Here is a 25,370-nt window from a genome sequence, read left to right on the forward strand (position 1 = left end):
CATATAAATAATGATTGAAGGACTTAGGAAGGCTTGTCCGCCCTATTTCCTTTTCTTCGTTGAGATGTGGTCTGGTGGGATCGGATGTCCATCTGAAGGTCGTTCGATTCATTAGTTATATATTATGTATACGAGCATAGACATGCGAGTTTTCTTCAGTCTGTTAAGAGTCTCTACCTCTAGTCTACACTTACATTAGAAACCCACTCCATCTTAGTAACACACTATCCTCTATTTGGGATGCATCTTCGGGACGCGGCCTTCTCCGTCGTCTAGTTGGTAACCAGAGTCTCCTGTAGGGAGAGCGGACATTGTGTGTATAGGCCTATACGGGATTGACAACCCCGCACCCTGACTGCTAGCTACAGTCCACAGCCTACCAAGCCAAGGGGTGAAAAATGTCACATTATGTAGATGCTTGTAGGGTGTCTAGTACTCTAGTCAGTATGGTTACGAGTATCCTGGGTTGCCTTATAATTCATGGCTTTAAGGTAATGGTATTTCGTCAGCAATTTACACTGTATGCTGATGTCACCTTTTTCAGAGTCACACTGTTTGACCTTGCTAGACGTGTCTTTCATGTGATACTGTCTGCGGTCTGTAGTCACTGTTTTGACCTTGCGAGATGTACCCTTCATTTGGTATCGTCTGCGGTCTGTCTTCACTGTTTTGACCTTGCGAGATGTACCCTTCATTTGGTATCGTCTGCGGTCTGTCTTCCCTGTTTTGACCTTGCGAGATGTACTTTTCATTTGGTACCTTCTGGGGTCTGTGTTTCCACTTGTTAGACTGAACCAGGCGTGTCGTATGTTTGATACTTTCCTGGAGTCTATGGTTCTTTGCCTTAGTCGGCAGTCCTCATTGCTGAGGCATATGATATTCCCTGATGTCGTTGCTTTCCTCAATAATCAAATTCAGTATTTTGATAATGATAGCAATTTAGGGAAAACTACTTTTTACTCTACATCACTGATCAGTCTTGGTAGAAGGCTGCTTTTATTAAAGAAAATATAGGATTTTCTGGAAAGGACTCTAGTACACTGAAATCTTTTAAACTACTACTTTCTTATGTTATTTGAATGAAATGTCACTAAATGCTTATGAACTCACCAGCATTTGTAAAAATGCTGATACTCGCTTTTCAAATAACTTGTATTCTCAGGTTAGCATTAGACTGGTACATCCCCGGAGCTGTTGATGAAGATAGCTTTGTACCACGCTGTATTTATACTATTACTTGTATTACTTTAAAGTGTTGTAATGTAACCTTGTAAAAACTATTACTATTAATGCAATGTTTTGTTGTACTTTGATTACTATAATGCATGTGTTGTGATACTTGACATGATGTCATCCACCCCAGAACGTTTCCGTCGTTTCGGTTTTGGGGTGTGACAAAAGGCTATATAAGTAAGACTTAGCCATTTTTAGTTCATTTCTTCCATTTCAACTAGAGAAAACCCGATTTCTTTCGCAAGGATCTTCAACCTTTCATCCCAAATTGTAAGTACTTCAACCCTAGAGTGTATTAAAGTGTATTACATGCCTAGATATCATTGAAATCATCCAAATATTACAAGGACAAAGAGTTTACAGTTCAAGAACATCTTGGGCCGTAAACCCTAATTTTAGTACCAAAGTGTGCCTTATCCTTTCATAATGCCTTGGAAACTATCCTAGCACCTTACCTTGATGTGTTTAGGACTAAAAACAATCAAAATACCATCCTCCATATGTATTTATGGCCGCAATCACATGGAGAAGTGGTCTATGGTCCGAAAACTCCATTTAGGAGTGTATTGATGCCACAAACACTTCCTAAGGCTTAAACATGAAGTAGGATTGCTTGGAATGACTTATAAGACTTCAAATCACAAAATGGTCAAAGTAACAAGAGTTTACGGCTGTAAACTCAATGTTTTATGATTGTAAAATCAAGTGGAGTTGGTTACAAAACCGTAAACATGCTTAGATGCCATTTCACTTCCCTTTGATGAATCACATGTGATTCCAACACTCAATCAAGGTGTTTCCTAGTCTCGGAAGGTGTTTCCTTTCATATAGTTGTTTATAAACACTATATTCATGTCAATATGTGTCCAAATATGTGATTTAGGACTTTTTGTGTCTCAGGACTTCATTCGTGGAACTTCTCATCCTTACACGCATACTCGATTGAATCACCCACATCAGGTGAGTTCATACCCCATAATGAATGTTTTAATTGTTTTTACTATTTAGGGGGGGGGGGGGGATACAAGTTGAACACAATGATAATTGTGTAAATGTTTGTTGTTAAACATCTTTCAAAATGTTACTTATGTTATTTATAAGTCGTCAAAACATTTCAAAACTCTTTAAAGTTATGTTACTTTATAGTTACACAAAACTCCGTTTTTAAAGTACAAGCATAACTTAGTAGATAAATGAGTCTTTTCAATAATAGTCCAAGTATAACATTAGTAAACTATAATAGGTGTAGTTTAGGAGAATGCTATTCATTACTTCTAGTACAATGAAGCACACAAAGAGTCTGTTCATGCAAGAATCAAACAAACAGTGAAGAGAATCAAACAATACCATACAGAACATGTAGTAAAGAGATACAGAACAAAACAGAACATAACAAACAAGTTAGGTTGCTATAGCATGAGAACACACAAACATGATCTAGTTATACCAATGAATCACTAACTCATTGTTTTAAACAAAAGGTGATAGTTATATTGGGTATACATGATCATATAACTTTAATGTGAATTACACGGCTTGCAAGAATTTTCAGGGGTCGCACTTGGTTCCCTAAATCTCTTGACAGGGAGAGCGTTTAGTGGGGGTTATAGCCTTCACATTATGACCATAATAAAACAAATATGTTTTTAGGTTATTTAGTACATCCGTATGTCATTATAAACGACATCTGTGTACTTACTTTCCCATTACTTTCATAAAGTGTCAGTACCACTTGAAAGTTGAACTATTTTCTCGTTAAGATAGTTATAAACTAGGGAAAATATACTTGTTACAAATCGAAAAAGGAATAGTCGGGTCTAGCACAGAACAGAAGATGCCTTGGTAGAAGACTACGATTAAAGGATAGGACCATAATGCTAGACTTATGATTACTTAATGTATACATCACAGGATTCATATATATCAATAGGTTCCGACAACTAATAGGATGCGTGCTCTTCGCTTCATTTCCTATCCTCGTTATACATTTATTCTTAGTATACATTAAGTCATCATAAGGGTACCAGGTATGGATCAGGTTATAGGAAACAGAGTCGAAGCACAGTTTTTCTGGTAAAAAACATACTTTTCAAAGTCAGTACTTTTGGTATACAACACTAGAAATTTCCCAGATAAGAGCTTAATCCATTTTATTAAGCCAATTCAATTTTAAAAGACTTTAGGTGAGTAACTCTATAATACCTTAGTTTATACACCATGTTGATATATAAAACTAATACCCACTAGGCAGTTAAATATGTGTTTTCCGCCTTACCTCCGGTTCCCCGTTGGGTTGTGGACTTAGGGCAGATTCACCTAATTAACTTTCTACTCGATATCAGATTATATATAGCAGTATAAACAAAGCTATTATAAAAGTAGTCACTGTGGTCAATATTTTACTATAAGAAATATAGGTTTTCTTAAAAGAACTTTTCATTAGATATAAAGGAACCATTACAAATAACTCCATGAGTAACAAGTGATTACACCAGGGTTATATATGACAATTATCTAACAACCAATGGAATGTGTGTTATCTGCCTTACTTTCTGTTCCTCGTTGGGTTGTGAGCTTAGGGCATATGCGCACAATCGATTGTTTGTTTACTCTGAGTTATAAATAACTTGTACCCACTTAGTACCCATAGAAAGGCTTGTAGTGTTATTTTACTTAACTTCCATTCAAGTAGGAAATATATGATTTTCTAGAGGAATAGGCGAACTTTTCAAAATAGAACTTACAACTTACATCACTTTTACATATACATTTTCCACAAACGCTTTACAGCTTACTCATATCACTAAAATCTTATGAACTCACCAACTTAATTGCTGATCAACTCTTTCAAATAACTTGTATTCTCATGAGACTATTAGACAGGTGCTCGTGCTGGGGATTCAGAAGATGAAGCATTATAGCTTCAAGTCTTGTTTTGTTATTTGTGTATGAATTCTATGTTTTGTGAACACACACGTTGTAAACACTTTCTTTCTCAATGAAATGGTTTTTCATTACTTTCTTACCATATACATATCTCGTGATACTAAATATGACGTCCTCTACCCCCAAACGTTTCCGCTGTTCCGGTTTTGGGGTGTGACATGATAACACATACTTTTCTCAAGGTTTTCATGTAGATCCAAGTGATAAACTTAATATTCTTAACATATTTTTAGATTTATGAAGTATATAGCACATAATCAACAAATAAGGCATGAAAAACACACATATTCATGCATATACACATAGATCTACATAAAGCAACTTGTATTCTCCCCCAAAACCAAGTAAAAATAAAAAATAGGGGGTATGAACTCACCTTTGCTTTTGTTCTCGGTTTTAAAGAAGAGATGGAGTAAGCTTTTGATCCTAGTAAGCTTTCTTGAGTTGATCTCGAGTTCAAAGTTGATAATGTTAGTGAAAGATCTTCTTCAATCACTTAGAAATCTCAAATTTTTTGATAGATGAGAAGGGATGTTCTTGAGTGTTTGTGAGAGAGTTTGAAAATGTGTGAGTGTGTGTTGTGTTGTGTTGCTCTCGGCCGAAGGTAGAAGAAAAGGGGAAGAGAAAGGTATGCATGGATATATGGGTTTGCCTTGTATGTAGTATATTAAGCTTGGTTAACCTTCAAATAAAATTGAGGTGGCAAGGTTAGGATTTATTATCCATCCCCTTCTTTTTTTTTTTACACAAACAAGGGTCGAAAATTAGGCTAGGAGAATAGAGGTGAATTAAATTGGCCAATTTCTTGCCTTGGCTTGAAATCATGAGGCCCAATAGTTATTTTTTTCGGCCCATTGGGCCCTTAAGTGTGTTCACGGCCCAAATGGCATAAATGGATAGGTCTAATGGTCCATTAGGGTTAATTTGATTAGTTATGGCCTAATAAGACCCATTAGGGGTAACCGAATTTATTTTAGGCCTATTATGGCCCAAAATAATAAGTTTCATGAAGGTGGGTCCAACTAGAGCCGATTTAAGGGTCCTATGCCCAAAATAGTGAAATTGGAAGCTTATTGGTCCATTAGGCCCAATAAGGAAATCCTAGTCCATAATCGACTTAAACCGGGATCTTTTTGGGTTTCCAACCCTTATTTGAACATATGAGATGTATTTGAATGAGCATAGAGTATGATATTATCTCAGAGTACAAGCTTTTACAATGGATGATGTTTACATGAGAACAAAATTTCCTAGAAAAAATGTCGGTTGTGACATTTGATGACATGCACCACGGGTTGACGGGTCAAAATACACTAATTTGAAAACTATATAGTCCTAGGTTGACACGTTTGGAACATAAGCCCATATACGACTCGTCAACCCACTAATTTATACGAGTTTATAGGTTGGGGGCCGTGGGTCAGATTTTGGTTCATGGGTCAGATTCCATAAATAAAATAGCAAGTTAAACGAAAAAGTAGGGCTGAGCATGGGCCGGGTTGGGTCGGTTTTGACCTAAAACCCAACCCAAAACTGATAGCCTCTGTTTCAAAAACTAAAACCTAAACCCAAACCCAAACCAATGGGTTCGATTTTTCGGTTTTTACTGGTTTGATTTCGAGTTCCTCGGTTTTAAACCTAAACCCAAAACATTTAAATAACAAACTAAACCATAACCCATCTAAAACAAGTTAAACCTTGTCAAAGAGGGCTTACTTAATGAACCAAACCGATTTGTGGTGTAGGCTTGTGTGATCCTATATTTATATATAAGAGGAAGGGGATGAGGGACTGAGATTGGCTAGAGTTTCATCCTACAACCAATGTGGGATGAGATGGATTATATATATATATATATATATATATATATATATATATATATATATATATATATATATATATGTGTGAGTAGGATCAAATGAGAACACCTAAAAGGTTGAGAACGCGAGAATACATCTGAACCATTTAAAAAACTAAATCTAAGGCTATTATCGAATGGGCCATTTATGTAAATTCTTAAAATTACAGGAATTAAAGTGTAACTTTAAAACTGTCATAAGGGTAAAATGGTAATTGATTGTTTACCTATGTTTAGCAATTCCTACAATCTCTCTCTCTCTCTCTCATATCTCTCCCTCTATATCCTTGCTTCTGCATTTTTCACAACCCTAGGGCCTCCTCTTATTCTAGCCGCCACTGGGCGTGAAGAAGCAACAAAGTTTTACTCATCTCTACCGGCTGTGAGGTGTGAGTCGTTGGTCTTGGTCGGTGCTTTGCTCCAGTCGATAGAAGATGAGCGGATGGGCTGTTCGGTGGTCACGCATCCACGAGGAGGGGAGACGATCAATCGTTGGGTAGGAGAAGCACCTCCGGTGCTTCAGTGTTTCACAGAGGAGAAAATGAAAACAACAATGGCGGCTAGAGGGCACTTCTTCTATCTCAACTGGAATGAGGAAAGGGGTCTCGATGGGGCAGTTGCTTCGATCGGTAATGATTCTCTTCTATTTTCTTTTTATTTTGACTATAAATCAATGAAGTTTAATTAATAGGTTTAGATGGATGTTTGGGTTTGGTTGTTTAACAGAAATTGATAGAGATGAAAAAAAGAACAACGAAAATTCCTTTTTCTTTGTTTGTTTTGATAGAAATTGATGAAGGTATGGATATTTGGGTGTTGATGTTTTACACTCAATCGGTGGGTTTTTGTTTCTTGATAATCCATATCTCACAAAAAGATTTTATAATTATACATATTGATTTTACCATGGAGTGTTGATTTTGTTTGAGTGTTAATCTTTGCTTAAGTGTTCAGGTGGTAGAATGGTTGCAATGGGAGGACCAACTAGAAAAATTTATGAAGAATAAAAGCAAAGAAAGAAACACAATCCTAGTTTTTGAAATTTTTGGTAATGATTTCTTGAAGGAGGTGTGTGAATGGTTGTATTTATTTATGAATATCACATGTATTCATTTATGAATAACATTGTAGATATGTGTGAATGGTTGTATTCATTTATGAATAGCACGTGTATTCATTTATAATAGAATGTGTATTAATTTATAAATAACAGTGTATTTATTTGTGAATTGCAATGTATTCGTGCGTGAATGATTGTATTTATTTATTAATAGAGTTATTCATTTTATGAAAAAATAATAATTTTTACACTATTTTTTTTTCAATTTATGAAAGATGCATTGAGTTATTTGTAATTTGATGTGTTTTCATTTATGATTGGAAGTGTATTGATTTGGGATTGAATTTCTATTCTTTTTTTTTTTTTGAAAAACAAAAACGTGAAATAGTAGAAAATATTATTATTTTTTTAAGATTTTCTTTTCAGATTTAAAATAAAAAGAAATATTAATTTTTTTAGGTAATTTTTTTGAACGGTCATAAATAATTTTTGGGAAAAAAAATATTCATATATATATATATATATATATATATATATATATATATATATATATATATATATATATATATATATTCATTAACTAAAAGGAAATATTAATTTTATTAGGTAATTAAAATCATTATCCCAAGATTTTAAGAAGTCATTAATTAATATTTATATAAAGTTACTAAGATGCCCTTATAAAATGATTGATTCAGAACTGTTCTCGCGTTTATTTGATCATTTCCATATATATATATATATATATATATATATATATATATATATATATATATATATATATATATATATATATATATACAAAATTTTTTATGAATTCGGTTTGGTTTCAGTTTTTATCGATTTTTATATTTCCTAAAACCGAAACCGAACCCATAATTTTGGCTTTCAAAAAATTTCAAACCCAAAACATCGGTTTTTCAGTTTTGGTTTTGTTGGGTTTTCGGTTCTGGGTTCAGTTTTGCTCACCGATACGAAAAAGTCATATAAGAAGCCACAATGAAAATTAGTTTTGTAAAGGGTCAAAAATGTGGGTTGATCATAAATCCAGGGACCCAAAATGTAATTCACTCAACCTAAAATTTTCAAAATTCATGGGGCTGGAGTAACGGTTTGATGACATGCACCGCTAGTTGGCGAATCATAACATGTAAACGAGAACGTCCTATCACAATCAAAAAACCCTTGGAATCTTCGTTCATTTCAAATCGGATCCAAGCTTCTGGAGATCTGAATTTGACGATTTGCAGGTTTCTTTCATTTTTCAATAACACACTCAGCAATGGATCCGAATGAATCATCCAATTCCAATTCCAATCCAACGCAACAGCTGGTGAATGAATCATCCGATTCCAATCCAACGCAACCGCCGGTGAAGCCAGACGATTCGCACTCCGGCGACAACGCTCCAAACCCTAAGCAAGATGACCTTCCTCCTTCAAATCTCCCTTCCAGTGATAATTTTGCATCTGTAGCCATCGTTCCTGAAAAACAACCAGAGGTGCCCCCTGCTCCCGAACAACTGTCGCAGACCGCCGCTTCAACGCCATCGCAAGGTCCAAGCGCTATTTCCGGAGGTAGCGCCATAACTGCGCCCGAAGCTTCCAATCCTTACGTGACCGCTGCTCCCGTGCGGGAATCGTCCACAAAGAGTGAGTTTGCATCGGAATGTGATTCGTATTTGTTATCATTTCACTTGTTAATCTAAAACGCCATTGGGATACGGAAACTCCAAAATTTTAATACAATCCATGGCATTTGCTCTCAATTTTTCTGATTATATGTTTTGTGATCATCTCTCATCCTATTCCGATGTTCAGATGCTTGCGTTTTTGTTGGCAGATTCAATGGACTCGGTGAGGGTTCTGTTTAGGAGATGGGCGAAGAAGGCTGCTGACGCAACAAAGAAGGGGCAAGAATATGCTGGAGATATGTGGCAACACTGTATGTTTCTTCTCCCTTTTGATTAATTCGATTTCATCATATTTATTTTATCCATCCTAGAAGCATTTATCCACTGATGATTTCTATCACAAAATTAGGGCACATCAAATTAAAATACTAATCTGTCAAATAGTGCATTTTTTATAGAGATGATAATCTTGAATTTGAAACAGTGAAAACGGGTCCAAGTGTTACTGATGCTGCTGTTGGAAGAATTGCACAAGGAACTAAAGTTCTTGCAGAAGGAGGATATGAGAAAATCTTTAGAACAACATTCCAAACAATTCCAGAAGAGCGACTTCTGAAATCGTATGCATGTTACTTATCCACTTCTGCGGGCCCGGTTATTGGAGTACTCTACCTTTCTACTGCAAAATTCGCCTTTTGTAGTGATAATCCACTTCCATATAAAGTTGGTGAGGAGAAGAAATGGAGCTATTACAAGGTACCTATTTTTTTTTTTTTCTTTTTCTATTGTCATTAAATGGTAACCAAGTTTTACTTAAAAGTAAAATTTCACTAAAAGAACCCTCCGACTATATCTCTTTTGCTGAAAATCCCATTTTTTGCACCTTTGTTTGCTAAAAAGTTTTAAACTTTCAGAATTTCAACCTTTATTGTTTTTGTTTAATCGTTTATATATGATGGAATCCTGTTAATTTTCGTTCTGGTTCTGCCACTGGGTTACATGAACTTCTTATGAAAAGATTTAGGGGGCGTTTGGCTGTGGAAAAATTTCTAGTTTTCTAGGAAATTTTTTCAAGAAAAACGGAAATTTTGAAAACGCGTTTGGTTCGTTTAGCTTTCCAAAGTTTTCTAAGAAAATGAAAATTTTCAGTTTTCCAAATTGTATGTAAATTAGAAAAGTGGTTTTTACAAATTTCCAAAGTTTTCCAAATATCAAAGATGGAAAATGAAAACTCCACCCGTTCTAACCAAACACGTTTTCATTGAAAATTGAAAATGAAAACTCAATCCTATTTTCGGAAAACATTTTCATAGAAAATAAAAACAGATTTCCACAACCAAACGCACCCTTAGGGTGCGTTTGGTTGTGGAAAATTGTTTTCATTCTTTTAGAAAACGTTTTTTGAAAAAAAAAATTGAGTTTTCAATGAAAATTTTAGAAATGCGTTCTGATTGAAAATGATGGAGTTTTCATTTTCTGTTTTAGAAATTTGAAAAACTTTGGAAAAGTATAAAAATCACTTTTCTAATTTACATAAAATTTAGAAACCAAAAAGTTTTCATTTTCTTGGAAAATTTATGAAACTAAATCAACCAAACATGTTTTCATTCGAAAATTTTCTAAAACCAAACACACTTTTAGAGATTTTAGGTTGTGAAAAAAATTTCCATTTTTCCATGAAAATTTTCAAATGAAAACGAAAATGATTGATTGATTTAGTTATCATAAATTTTCTAAGAAAGCGAAAACTGATTGGTATAGTTTTCCAATGTTTTCTAAATTTCATAAATGGAAAATAAAAACTCAACTACTATCAATCAAACATGTTTTCTAAAATTTTCATTGAAAACTGAAAATGAAAACTCAACTCTATATTCTGAAAAACTTTTCTAAAAAAATAAAAACAATTTTCCACAACCAAACGCACCCTTAAGCACTAATTTTTCATATTGTCAAACAACTATAATGTTTTTGACGTTTTAACAAAAGTAACAACGTGCTTTCATTTAATCGTGTGTTATAGCATCATAATTTTATTGCTTTCTATTCTAAAATCATACGTTCGACTGTTTTTATTTCTTCATTTTAGGATTTCATAACATGTAAAATTACCCTATTATGGTAGTGAAAGTTACAATTTCGGATTTTATTTTTTACTTTAACTTACATTTACATTTAACGTAATAAAAAAATAGGTTGTGATTCCATTACTTCAACTCAAAACTGTTCGACCTTCTAGAAGCAAAACAAATGCTGCTGAAAAGTACATTCAAGTTATATCAGTCGATAATCACGAGTTTTGGTTCATGGGTTTTGTTAATTACGACAGTGCTGTGAAACATCTTGAAGGTGCTCTTCAGCCCCACGAATATCCACTTGCCATTGGTAGTTCAATTTGATGAACCATTATTTTATTTTATTTTTCTACATGCATTCAAACATTATAAATTTCCAATAAAAATTTAGATCAATTTTGTTTTGTTGATTTTGTGTTTACGTTTTATGGGTCTCATTTGCTTCATCTGTAATAAAGATATGATAGCATGTAGTATTCATAAGTAGTTACTTGTATGTAATTAATTTCAAATATATAAGTGAGATTTTTTGTTATTTAGAATTGTATGGTGATATAAGTGAGATTTTGATGAGAATATCTTTGTTTTTATTTTGTATGAAATAGATTGGTTGTGGGTGTTTAATAGATTCAGATAACATTCGTGAAATCTTAAAACAGAAATAAGAAATAAAACTAGATGGTGAAAAAGATAGAAATTGTCGTCTTTCAATTAATATCTAATTTTCACATATTTTTAATTAAATAATCAGAAATATATACAGTTAATAAATAAGTACATAATAATAAGAAAAGCTTAATATTTTTTTATTAAAAATTTACAATACAACAAGACAAAATTGCAAAAATGGACTCTCAATGGAGTACAAATCTAAAAGTTTTATCTTATTTTCAGAGTATAGTAAAAAAAAATTAAAGTTTTTTTAAAAAACATATTTGCCCTTGTTTTTCTTTTTTATTTTTTATTACAAAAAAAAAAAAAAAAATCTCACTCCACTCTTCTTCTCTCTCTCTCTCAAAATGCTTACTTCACAAGGCCGACACCACCACCACCGATCCACAACCCGGTCAACGAAATTGCACAGCCGGTCACCATCGCTACCACCACCACCAGTAACTACCATATGATTTACTCTTCCAAACATACAACTCAAACTCAAGATGAATATACGGAACCAAACGAAGATTTGAACCAACCTCAACACAAACACATACATACAACAATCAATCTCAATTTTTCTTAAACATACGTAGATCAAACCTGACACACAAACAATCCAAAACACCTGATCAATCAGATTTCTAAAGCAAGAATAACAAAAAGAATTGTAAACCCACAACACCTGATTACAAGATTTGTAAAATCAAAAGAACCAATTACCTAAAAAACTCTAACCTTATCATATATAAAATCTAGAAATTGAACCGACTATGGAGTTGTAAACCACACTTATAAACCTGAAAAGGAATACGCACACAACCGTTCACATTATTCAAGATCTGCAAAAAACCTAGAGTCGTCGCCGCCCTGCTCACTAATGGACGTCGGAATCATGGTTCGCCATTCTTGATTCATCTTCTCTGGACGTCAAAATTGTCCTTCTAGAATTATAATGAACACGTCTCTTCCGTTCTTTGCATTTTCAGATCCATAGTTGTCTTTCTTCACCGAAATCAAACCCTAGCGTTGCCTTCATAACCCTTCGTTGCCATTGACGTTCAGAAAAGAGACCAATGAGAAGGGTAGCAACGCTAGGGTTTCAAAATAGATCTGAGATTGTGATGTGTAAAGAAAGATATAAAGGATGGTGGTTTGGGTATATGATCAGAGGTGGAGTTCCTCAGTTTCCATCAACATTCAAAGGTGGAGTTCTTCAGTCACCTCTGTCGTTGGTTGTTGGGATTATTAGAAGGTATAGAGAAACATTATATATAATATATATATATATATATATATATATATATATATATATATATATATATATATATATATATATATATATATATATATATATATATATATATATATATATATAGAGAGAGAGAGAGAGATGTATTTTCTTTTTTTTTTTCTTTTTTGATTTCTATAAAAAGAAGTAATTGGAAAAGGAAAAATACTAAGGGCAAATCCATCATTACAAAAAAACATAAAACATTTTAGACCAAACTCGTAACAAACTGAAACTTTTGGATAACCCTTGCGAGTCCAAACTTATTTGGAGCAAACTTGCTAGTTTTGACATACCTCAAGGATCATTCTTGCAATTTTATCATACAACAATTAAAAACATGTCTTAAACTCCACTCCAACCCCTTTGTTGTGTTAATCGGAGTTTGCTCGCTAGTATTTCCACTGTTGTTGTTGTTGTTTTTATTATTATTTATTATTTATTATTTTTAAGTATTCCTATGAGAGAGGTGAAAAATAAGAGAGTTAGGCTAAAATGGTAGAGCTTTAACTTAAAAAAAAATATGTACCATATATTGATTCCACTTAACATGTTACACTTTATAATAGAATTTATCTATGAAGCGTTATATATATATATATATATATATATATATATATATATATATATATATATATATATATATATATATATATATATATATATATATATATATATATATATATATATATATATATATATATATATATATATATATATATATATATATAAAACAAAAAAAGAAATATTAATTAAAACAACATAAATTTTATTACAATTTAAAACATTATATTTGAGTTAATAAACATAAAAAGAAATTTTAATTAACTAACTTAATAACGTAGAACCGACTGAACCACTAATTAGGAGTGGCTAATCGGGTCAAGGTGTCATGTTTTTTTTCTGAAACGACACAACAATGTTTTACGTAACATGAATATGACACGATACGATGTCATATTTTTTTAACTAACATGAAAACATACCAATTAAAAAAGATAAGCACGACATAACACGATAAAGATAACATGAAATAACAATTAATTTATTTAATTAATATTTATTCATACATAACACGGAAAACATGACAAACACAAAAAATACGATAAACAAATGCCAAATCGTGTCAATTCCGTGTCAAATTTCGAACACGAACACGACGCCACACGATGTCGTGTTTTTTACACTTGAAACGAACACGACATGAACACGAATTCAAATTTCAGTTTCGTCTCAATTTCGTTTCGTGTCGTGTATTTTTGTCGTGTTGTGTCATCAATCGCCACCCCTACCGCTAAGTTGACCAGACAGTTCTTGCATCTCAGCAGGCGCTAGACGATAGGGCGATTTGGCTACGGGGGTAGCTCCTGGAATTAAGTCGATCCTGAACTCGACTTAGCGTTGCGGAGGTAAACCTGGTAACTCCTCTGGGAAGATGTCAGGAAAGTCTCATACTACGGGGAAGTCTTTTAGATCTTTCGTTTTCTGGATCGTTTCGACAACGTGTGCAAGAAACGCACAATATTCTTTACGCAAGTACTTCTGGGCTTGAATATTGGAAATGATACGAAGACTCGTACTGGGTTTGTCTCCGTAGATTAACAGAGTTTTGTTATTCGGTAGATTTAGACGGATGACTTTGTCGAAGCATAGGATATCGGCGCGATCGAGACTCAACCAGTCCATGCCTACGATGACGTTGAAACTCTTGATCGATACTGGTATGATGTCGATAGGAAATGAATGATCATCTAGCGTGAGGGTACAACCTATGTAGATCTCGTTAGAACTTTCTGTCTTTCCGTTAGCCATCTCTACGACGAAGGTTTCTTTTAACGGTTGTGAGGATTGTTTAAGTAAGTGCTTAAAGTTTTGGTTTACGAAACTTCTTTCTACTCTACTATCGAAGAGGATACAAGCATAAGAGTTATTGAGAAGGAATGTACCCGTAACTACTGTGGGGTCTGCTACCTCTTCATTGTGACCGATAGCAAGTAGTCTCCCTGTTCCTCCCGCATTTCCAGCTTTCGAGCAATTTCTTTTGAAGTGTCCAACCTCTCCACAGCCATAGCAGGCTTGACTCACTCCGGTACTGGGAATTTGGCTGATGGGTTTGGGTTGAGACTTGAAAAACCTGACGGTATGGACCTTTCAGTTGCAGTTTGTGCAGTGCATTTCATGACAGGGGCCGTGATGATGGAAAGAGCACTTGGTTCACTTGGGTAGGTTCCCAGCATATGTTTTGGCTGGGGTAGGGGCAGCAGGAATAGTGGTGGCATGGACAGCCACTGTCTGTTGGTTTTTGGAGGATGATTGAGTTGACTTTCCCTTCTTCCGGTCCCACCGTTTCCTCCTGTTATCGGATGACGTGGTTGGTGCAGTGGCAACCGTTGTGGTTGTTGATGGGGGTGGAAGGAACTTCATGATCAATCAAACTTTAAGCCAATTCCTTGGCACTATCTTAGGTCATAGGGCATGATGCTAAAACGTTCCCTCGATACGAGGGCACTATGTAACACCCATAATCAGAAAGACCAAGAAAGGAGAGAGAACCCTAAGTTAAAGGGCCAACTCGTCGAGTCCAAGGAGGAACTCGACGAGTCCGAGCGGGATCCGGGTCGAGTGGTAAGTGACCGACTCGGCGAGTCGAAGAATAGACTCGGCGAGTTCGGTCTGAAGAGGGAAACCCTAAATCCCAGAATTTTTGCACTATTTAAGCACCTCATTCTTGTCCTTAGGGTTCCTTTACACCTCTTCTCATCCAGAACATCGAACCCTAGGCACTATATCCGTTTTGAGCATAGATCTAGCCTTGGTGTTGTGATTTGAAGCTTGGAAGAGAAGGAAGTTCATACTGGTGCAAGAGGAAGCCTTGGATCCAGTGTTGGTGTGACTTTTTAGAGCATTTGAAGGTAAGAAGTCATTACCTTCACTCCTTTTCTCATAGTTTCCTTTTTGTCATGAGATTTGGGGCTTTTATGCCATGTCTTAGAGCTAGTTGGAGTTAGAAGTCCAGATCTGAAGTTTCTACTTCAGATCTAAGTGTATTCTGGCCTAGAGAGTCATAAAGTATTAGTCTTGGGGGTGTAAGTGAAGCATGGTTGTCTTAAACCCGAGTAGGGAGTTTTTTTGGGGCTAGATCTCCTTAGCTACACGTAAAGTTTGCAACTTTATGTGAGGAATAGGCCTTGGAAGAGTGGATCTACAGTTTGGAGTCCCTGCATGACTCAAAAGCCTCTAAATGCATGAAGGACTGAATAGACTCGGTGAGTCCTTCGAGTGGACTCAACGATTAGCATGAAGTTGGGCAGGAACTCGGCGAGTTGGAAGAACAACTCGGCGAGTCGGATGAAGATTGCCTTGGACTCGTCGAGTCTGTTCTTGGACTCGGCGAGTCAAGTCGCGAAACCCCAAACCCTTCGAGTTAAGACTCGAATCAGTGATTTGAGTGGGGACTCAGTGAGTTGGACAGGTTAGGACTCGGAAATCGGTGAACTCGGCGAGTCAGCAGGCAGACTCGGCGAGTAAGGATGATCTGGAAGGTTGACCTTGACCGGGACTTTGACTTTGACCAGAGTTGACTTAGTTGACTTTCGGAGGATAGTTTGACTAAGTGTTATATTGGTATTGATATCTCGGGGAACTAGTGGGGCTGCAGTTCAGAAGAGTTGTCGGGTAGTAGCAGAGGGGTTCAGCAAGTTCAGCAAGTGTAGGTGAGTTTCCCTTTGTGTGAATGGGTCTAAGGCCACAATAACGGCCCATGTAGACACGAGTTGGAAGACCCGGAGGTTAGCCCTAGGCACAATATGCTAGTATGATATTCAGGACGAGGTCCAATGATAGAGGGTGGGTGCCCAATGAATGGTTTATATGATAGTTTATACTTGTTATCTGTGTGATACATGTATGTGCCTGGTAGGGATGTGAGTGTGGGCGAGGTCCCGTATCTTGCCAATAGCAGAGTGTGGATGGTGTTCCGCATATCATTAGCAGTAGAACAGGGGCGAGGCCCTAGTTAGGGAAAGGTTGAGTGTGGGCTGGGCCCGTATCTCACTATCAGTAAGGGCGTGAACGGGGTTCCATGACTCATCAGTAGTAGGACAAGGGCGAGGCCTCAGGACAGGATTTGTGAGTATATGTTAGCTTATGTGTTGTTATTTGCTTATGTTCTATTATATGTTAGCGGGCGGGGCCCAGTGATAGGCGAGACCTAAGTTAAACAGATCTGTATACGAGTGGGGCTCAAAGCCAGGTGAGGCCTGGAGCGGCGGGGCCGTTGTAGCGGGCGAGGCCCAGAATAGCTGGCGTGGCCCAGTATGTGCAGTATGTGGTAGGTTGGGGAACTCCCTAAGCTTCGTGTTGACGGTTTTCAGTTTTGGTTTCAGGTACTTCTGGTAGCGGAGGGAAGAGCTCGGGGTGATCGCATGGCACAAACCATTGATTAGACAGTCTGGGAATGTTTTACTCTGATAATGAACATGTGTTTTGAAAATTAATACTCTATTTGTATTTTGGATTGATGATTTTGCTTTAAGTAATGTTTTATTGAAAGAAATTTTTAGTCTTGAATTTTGGGTCTTTACAAGATGGTATCAGAGCCTTCGTTTGAGGGATTCAGACATGCTCTCGGGTGTGTCTGAACTCTAATTGAGGAATTGGTATAAAGGTTTTCAAAATGAAAAGACAGATTGTAAAAAGAAAGTTTTGGAGGAAGAAAACAGTTTTAGAAAAGCAAAAAGAATTCAGAAAGAAAAGAATTTTGATAAGAGAAAAGGGTGTGGTGCATGCAATCAGCTGAGCTCAAGTAAGTACCCAAAAATACCCATACAAGTTTATGTTATGATTATCAGTTAATAGAACAGCATGCTAGATTAGGTTTAAGGATCTAGGGAGGATGCCTTATGTGCATGTTATATGTGCCTTGAGCTGCATGATAGTGCTGATTAGATAGTAGTAGGATAGCCTGTTTAGGTTATGCCTGAGATTATGAGTTTGTATCGCCTGCTAGTACAGATTCTTGGTATGATATTATGACTGCTTGAGTATGTTATGGTTAGATTTCTTTCCCCTTGTCTGAATGCTGCTTGCTTTGTGCATTGTAGGATTCCGAGTGATGGGAGTTAGTCATTAGGTGGATACGTCACATCACATGTGATCAGGGTTGAATAATCTCAGAGTGCTGGATTTGGCCCTATTGCGCAACGCTTGATTGAGTCAAACCGTTGTAGCGACGAGTCTTTTACTTGAAGGATTATCTGAGCCTCGTCACATGTGATGGTATCCAGGTAATGGCTAATTGGCATCACAAGGAGTCCTTCAGCACCTGAGGACTGGTTTGGTTTGAGTCAGAGGTTTCCCTAGGGCAAGCCTAGGATGAGGTAGCGCTAGGAGCAGTAGTAGTAGAAAAAGGACCTGGTGGAGTCGAAGCAGTTCTTGAGAAAGTACGGATAGATGTGGAAGGTAGTATGGGCCCATACTACTGAAAGCAGAGGATCCGTACTCGATTCAGGAAAGGTCGAGACAAGACCGAGAACCTGGTAGTGCGTGTGTTTGGTCTCGCAGCAGTGATAAGTATTCTGATAGTGGTTGTGTTATATTTTCGGCATGGTGACGTTGCGAGAGAGACCAGTGGGTGGATCAGGCACTGGAGAGGGATCAGGCTTGGGTTCAGGAGCCGAGCAGCTTGAGGAGTGAATGAGGGAGTTGATATCAGTGGAAGGTTACGTGCAATATTCTAGACCAAACTCCTGTGATCTTTGGCACGGTCAAGAAGGGTATATTGGAGATTTTGGATGAGAGGCTGGGAGCCTTCGGTACCGAGATGATGGATTTGATGGGAGCACGTACTTTGACATTTCGAGAGTTCAGGGCTTGCGGGGGACCAGACTATCATGGGGAAAGGGACCCCATCGCTAGCAGCAGATGGTTGGCTGACGTTGCCAACGCATTCCATACGAGTCGATGTCCCAAGGGGGATAAGGTCAGACTCACTTCCTGTCTTCTGAAGGACAGAGCGAGAGACTCGTGGGAAGTGATTGGTCATGCTTTGGGTGATGATGCCGCGTTGGACGTGATGACATGGGGTGATTTTCAGCCAGGTTCAGGGCGGAGTTTTCGACAATTATTGAGGTGCAACAGTTGGCACGGGAGTTTCAGGATTTGACATAGACCACCGAGACTGTGGCGGAGATCACTGCCAAGTTCAGGGAGAGGGCCCTTCTTGTTCTACAATATGTTGTAGATGAGGAGATGAAGAAGGCTCGATACCATGAGATGTTGAGGGATGACATCAGGCAGTTTGTGAGCAGGTCCAGCTGCAAAACGTTGGAGGATATGATCGCGCGAGCTAGAGAGAGAGATTGATTTGGAGCAGATCCGGAAGAGGAAGACGGATGAGATTCAGATAGTTTTGGGTTCGGGTAAAAGGCCCAAGGGATCAGATTTGAGATCGAGGGATTATCAGGACCGCAGCCGGTGTGGGAAGTGTGGCAGGGCGCACGGGGGCACGTGTAGGAGTGGTAGCGGTGGTGACTCTAGCTGTTTTAGCAGGGATTGTACTGCTACCACCACATAGGGATCCGATTTGATATGTTTTCACTGCAACCAGCAGGGCCACAAGAAGGCCCAGTGCCCTAGTTTTTTTTTTCGGCAGGACAGGTGATGGCACCTGCCCCTGCAACTTTGAGGATCATAGACGGCCGTCAAGGCCACGCGGAGGCGCCTGCGGTAGGAGGCAGGGCCTTTTCAGATGACTACCCTGGAGATGCGAGCAGCGTCGGACGTTGCACGTATGCGACTTCCATTTTCAGTTCTTTTATTTGTGCATGATTATATTGTTATGGTTTTGCATCATTATCGGTATGAGTATTTTACTTTGTGCGGCTTGATTGTGATCGAGTTATATGCCATCTGCATACCTTGGATATTTGAATGGTAGTTAGGGGATGTGCTCTATTGGAGAAGGTTACTTAGGATGCAGTAACTGTAGCATGACTGGGAGGGACTTGGTATGTCTCGCTAGTTCGGAGCTGTATAGTTTCAGAAATAGATTGGTTAGATCCCTAGCTATGGTAAGCTTGGGGTTCCTCAGCGGATTGATTATGGAATGGTAGCAAGGATTGGGATTTCTTTTCAAGCATTAAGCAGCGAGGTGTAAGCGGGATCAAAGTCGGGGAGGATCCTCCAAGTGTACAAGGGTAAGAGCATGCAGATCCAGAATGAGTACACGATCTCTGAGAAGGAAAAGAAGTAGTACAACATTCGATGGTTAGTACATGGTTGGGAATCCCGATTAAAGCATGGTAGAGCGGCGGGAGAGCCGTAACTTCCTCCAGCAGCGGTCAGTGGTGGAAGGTGATGTAAGACTACGGGGCAGCCGTAGCATTCACCAGCATTCAGAGATGGAAGGTGATGTAAGACTACGAGTAAGCCCTAGCATTCCATAGTAGCTTCGTTAGCAGAGTTGGGGCGAGGCCCTTATCTCCTAGTGATCAGAGAGGGATCCGGAATGGGTAGTGGATGAGAATAGTAGGGAGTTGCCTGTATCGCCCTAGAGAGGTGAGACCTTGGGAGAGGCCGCTCCAGGATGTAGTTGGGTGAGACCCATGGGCAAGGCCCATATGAGAGTAGTAGTATAGGTGAGACCTGAGAGCAGGGTAGCTCAATAGTATGGTTAGGTGAGACCCGTGGGTGAGGCCCATGCGAGAATGGTTAGACAAGTGAGACTAGAAGGATAGAGGCGGGTGAGACCCGTGGGCGAGGCCCGTGAGTTTTAGTAGCACAGGTGAGACCTGGTAAGGACCGTAGTTTCAGATAGGGGATCGAGGATCCTAGGATTGTAGTGTCTGAATGGCAGAATAGATTGAGCAGTTATAGGTAGTCGAAGTGTCTTCGAAAGTCGCTGGGAGCGACTAGGAGTTATGTTGGGGCTAACGACCGGTGGGAGCCGGTAATCCAGATATTGATAAATTGATAGAGACCAGGGTGGTCTCGGTTCATCCAGGAGGCAGATAAGGAATAGCTGAAATCTTCAGTCAGAAGCAGTGTTGGTAGGCAGTCTATGGTGGAATTCCGTTAGTTGATCGAGGGGCGCTCAACACCAAGTTATGGTTGTAAGAAGGGTCCAGTGGACACTGGCAGTTTAGAACCGTACTGGAGGTAGTGGGAGTAACAGATTGGGTGAACGATAGGACTTTCACAGTGGCAAAGGAAATAGTTGGTTATGGAGCTTCGCTTTTGGGAACGCAAGAAAACGCATAAGGAAAGAGGGGGTTGAACCCCTATGGGTCTAGTGCAGTACTCGGAGAGTACCAGAATGATTGTTAGTTGAGAAGGTTGTGTTTCCAAAATGTTCAGGGTCAGGGTTGACTTGAGATTATTATCCGAAAGGATTAAGGTTAGTCAGAACGACCGGGCAGAAGGCCAGCAGAGGTAGCCATTGGGTATTCGGTTTTGCCAGGCAGAGTATTGGAGGCGGATCTTAGGTTGGTTAGCCATAGTGAACTTCGAGGATGAAGTTTAGTTTAAGTGGGGGAGAGTTGTAACACCCATAATCAGAAATACCAAGAAAGGAGAGAGAACCCTAAGTTAAAGGGCCAACTCGGCGAGTCCGAGCAGGATCCAGGTCGAGGGGTAAGTGACTGACTCGGCGAGTCGGAGAATGGACTCTACGAGTCCGGTCTGAAGAGGGAAACCCTAAATCCAGGACTTTGTGCACTATTTAAGCAACTTATTCTCTTCCTTAGGGTTCCTTTACTCCTCTTCTCATCCAGAACATCGAACCCTAGCCACCACATCCGTTTTGAGCAAAGATCTAGCCTTGGTGTTGTGATTTGAAGCTTGAAAGAGAAGGAAGTTCATAGTGGTGCAAGAGGAAGCCTTGGATCCAATGTTGGTGTGAATTTTCAGAGCATTTGAAGGTAAGAAGTCATTACCTTCACTCCTTTGCTCATAGTTTCCTTTTTGTCATGAGATTTGGGGCTTTTATGCCACGTCCAAGAGCCAATTGGAGTTAGAAGTCCAGATCTGAAGTTGCTACTTTAGATCTAAGTGTATTCTGGCCTAGAGAGTCATAAAGTATCAGTCTTGGGGGTGTAAGTGAAGCATGGTTGTCTTAAACCCAAGTAAGGAGTGTTTTGGGCCTAGATCTCCTTAGCTACACGTAAAGTTTGCAACTTTATGTGGGGAATAGGCCTTGGAAGAGTGTGTCTACAGTTTGGAGTCCCTGCATGACTCAAAAATCTTGTGAATGCATGAAGGACTGAATAGACTCGGTGAGTCCTTTGAGTGGACTCAGCAATTAGCCTGAAGTTGGGCAGGAACTCGACGAGTTGGAATAACAACTCGGCGACTCTAATGAAGATTGCCTTGGATTCAGCGAGTCTGTTCTTGGACTCGGTGAGTCAAGTTACGAAACCCCAAACCCTTCGAGTTAAGACTCGGATCAGTGATTTGAGTGGGGACTCAGTGAGTTGGACAGGTCAGGACTCAGAAATCGGTGAACTTGGTGAGTCAGCAGGCTGACTCGGCGAGTAAGGTTGATATGGAAGGTTGACCTTGACCAGGACTTTGACTTTGACCAGAGTTGACTTAGTTGACTTTCGGAGGACATTTTGACTAAGTGTTATACTGGTATTGATAGCTCGGGGAGCTAGTGGGGCCGCAGTTCAGAAGAGTTGCCGGGCAGCAGTAGAAGGGGTTCAACAAATTTAGCAAGTGTAGGTGAGTTTCCCTTTGTGTGAATGGGTCGAAGGCCACAATGCCGGCCCATGTAAATACGAGTAGGAAGACTCGGGGTTAGCCCTAGGCATAAAATGCTAGTATGATATTCAGGAAGAGGTCCAATGATAGTTGGCGGGTGCCAAGGAATGGTTTGTATGATAGTTTATACTTGTTGTCTGTGTGATACATGTGTGTGCCTGGTAGGGAGGTGAGTGTGGGAGAGGTCCCGTATTTTACCAATAGCAGAGTGTGGATGGTGTTCCACATCTCATTAGCAGCAGAACAAGGGCGAGGCCCTAGTTAGGGTGAGTGTGGGATGGGCCTATATCTCACTATTAGTAAGGGCGTGGACGGGGTTCCATGACTCATCAGTAGCAGGACAAGGGCGAGGCCCAAGATAGGCGAGGCCTTAGGACAGGATTTGTGAGTATATGTTAGCTTATGTGTTGTTATATGCTTATGTGCTATTATATGTTAGCGGGTGGGGCCCAGTGATAGGCGAGGCCTAAGTTAAACAGATCTGTATACGAGCGGGGCTCGAAGCCAGGCGAGGCCTGGAGCGGCGGGGCCATTGTAGCGGGCGAGGCCCGAGGTAGGGGGAGAGGCCCAAAATAGTGGGCGTGGCCCAGTATGTGCAGTATGTGGTTATGCATCGTATGTGGTAGGTTGGGGAACTCACTAAGCTTCGTGCTTATGATTTTCAGTTTTGGTTTCAGGTACTTCCGGTAGCGGAGGGAAGAGCTCGGGGTGATCGCATGGCACACACCATTGATTAGACAGCCTGGGAATGTTTTACTTTGATAACGAACATGTGTTTTGATATATTAATACTCTATTTATGTTTTGGATTGATGATTTTTCTTTAAGTAATGTTTTATTAAAAGTAATTTTTAGTCTTGAATTTTGTGTCGTTACACACTAAACCCCAGATGTATTGCTCAATCTTCTTGCTTTCAGAAGGGATCATGTTAGGGCACATAGCTACCAGGTCGCAGAACCTGGCCGTATAAGCCACTATGTCGGTCCCCTTCATTTTGAGGTTCTAGAGTTCCTCTTCGAGTTTCTGAACTTCGCCCCTAGGGTAGTAATCTCTCATCAATAGTTCCTTCAGTGTGTCCCAGCCCATTACGTTGGCTATTACCAGGGATAGTGATTTAACATGGCTATTCCACCATGTCAAAGCCCTTTCGGTGAATGTGGAAGCAGCGAATTTAATCTTGCTTTCCTCGGGGCACGAGTACATCTCAAAGACGGCCTCCATTCTTTCGAACCACTGAGATAATGCAAGGATTCCTCCAGTCCCATTGAAGAAGGTTGGTTTGCAGTTCATGAAATTGTTATAGGTGCATCCCTGTGTCCGTTGATGAACTTGACCATGTCTAGAATTGCCGCCCATTCCAGCACCACTTGCATCACCAGAATTTATTTGAGCCAGAGCTGCAGTCACCGCTGTGGTTATAGCCGTTTGAAACATCACCGGATCGAACTATGAAGGGGGTGGTGGTGGAGGAGTTTAAGTCGCAGGTCTGCCTCTGTTTGGGTGCTTACTGGGAGGCATCTTTTGCTGAAAATTTATAAGGATGACGACATTAGTGAGAAACAATTGTGAGTATGATGAGAGCGTTTCATGAATTAAATCACCATATTCAAGTTGTTAGACAAATTCATATACCGAGTAAGGAGACATAAGAGTATAGACTTTTCCCAATAGGTTAGATAACTATCAATATTAATGGTATTACTGATGTAAATAAGTTCTGAAAAGATGGCCTAACGGTAGACCTTACATCAAACCATAAGGGGAAAATGATTGACAGTCTAGATGACTATATAGCATAATGAAAGATGAGAATATTATATAGACAAGTGTTTCATTCAAACGCAGATGCTAAAGGCTATCCCTAATTCAAAAGAAAAGATGTGCTAGTCATCCTTTATCGACAGCGGCGGATGTTTCTCAGGCAAACTCGAAGATCGGCCAATAGGCGTTCCATGTCGAGGAGGTGTCGCTCGTAGACCCTCTGGCGAACTCGGAGTTCTATGAATTCATCCCGGGCCTCGGCTAATGCTTGTAGCAAGGCCTCGTGGTCTGTTGCGGAAATTTCCCTAGCATGCTCTAGGCGGTTGGTGCGAAGGGAGTGCAGTCCTCCATTCGTATCAACCTCTGCGATACATTGGAGGGCCGTCCTGCCTTGAATTTCATTGCGGGAAACTCTTTGGACTAGGATGGGTAAGACCCTGTCCATTGATCCTCCTTCACTTGTGTTATAAAAGCTTCGGTCTCTATTGAAGGGCATGTGTTGATTTTGCTCCTCACTCCACGTTTCTATGCATTCCACCCATGCAGGCATCGGGCCGTGGAAGGCCTGGTGGGGGTTAGGGTTTGGGACCGAGGCCACAGGGGTTAGGTTGTTGACTTCGGGTTTGGAGTTAGACCCATTCGAGAAGTCTTCTGCTTGGTGGTCATCCAAAGGGATTTGATGTTCGTCATCAGGCTCTTCTTCAAGCCATCCCGCATTGCTGTGATTTGGGAAGTATGGGTCACCATGATGAAATCCGGCCATGATATCTATGAGAGAAAAGGGGAAGAATAGTTAATAGACGTACTAATCTATGATACGGATAAGAGGATCATTATTAGTCAGACCAATACTTGCATAGTGTATACTAATTACATACGACCGAAACAAGATAGACTTTTGAATAAGCGACCCTAACTCTAAATCCACAACCAAACAAGGAACATGAAGTAAAGCAAAGATCACAGATTCTAAGTCTATAATGTCTTAGTCACATGTAATCACAACATATCCACTTAGCAACTATTGCTCTCCTAATAATGATATTTTTTGTTCTCATATATGTAAATCATAGTGATGCAGAATACTCTTATAGTA

General features: G+C 39.1%; 1 protein-coding gene across 1 annotated transcript; it reads left to right on the forward strand.

Annotated features, from left to right (window-relative positions):
• The first annotated feature begins 8,230 nt into the window (after window positions 1-8,230).
• On the forward strand, window positions 8,231-11,320 carry LOC145015856 (GEM-like protein 1). Its single transcript, XM_078974329.1, has 4 exons — window positions 8,231-8,749; window positions 8,940-9,041; window positions 9,215-9,486; window positions 10,926-11,320. The coding sequence occupies exons 1-4, from the start codon at window positions 8,380-8,382 to the stop codon at window positions 11,127-11,129; spliced, it is 948 nt and encodes a 315-aa protein (XP_078830455.1). The 5' UTR covers window positions 8,231-8,379; the 3' UTR covers window positions 11,130-11,320.
• Window positions 11,321-25,370: the final 14,050 nt, after the last annotated feature.

The sequence above is a fragment of the Lactuca saligna genome, chromosome 9 (genome assembly GCF_052625555.1).
Source record: "Lactuca saligna cultivar CGN05327 chromosome 9, ASM5262555v1, whole genome shotgun sequence".
Classification (NCBI taxonomy): Eukaryota; Viridiplantae; Streptophyta; class Magnoliopsida; order Asterales; family Asteraceae; genus Lactuca; species Lactuca saligna.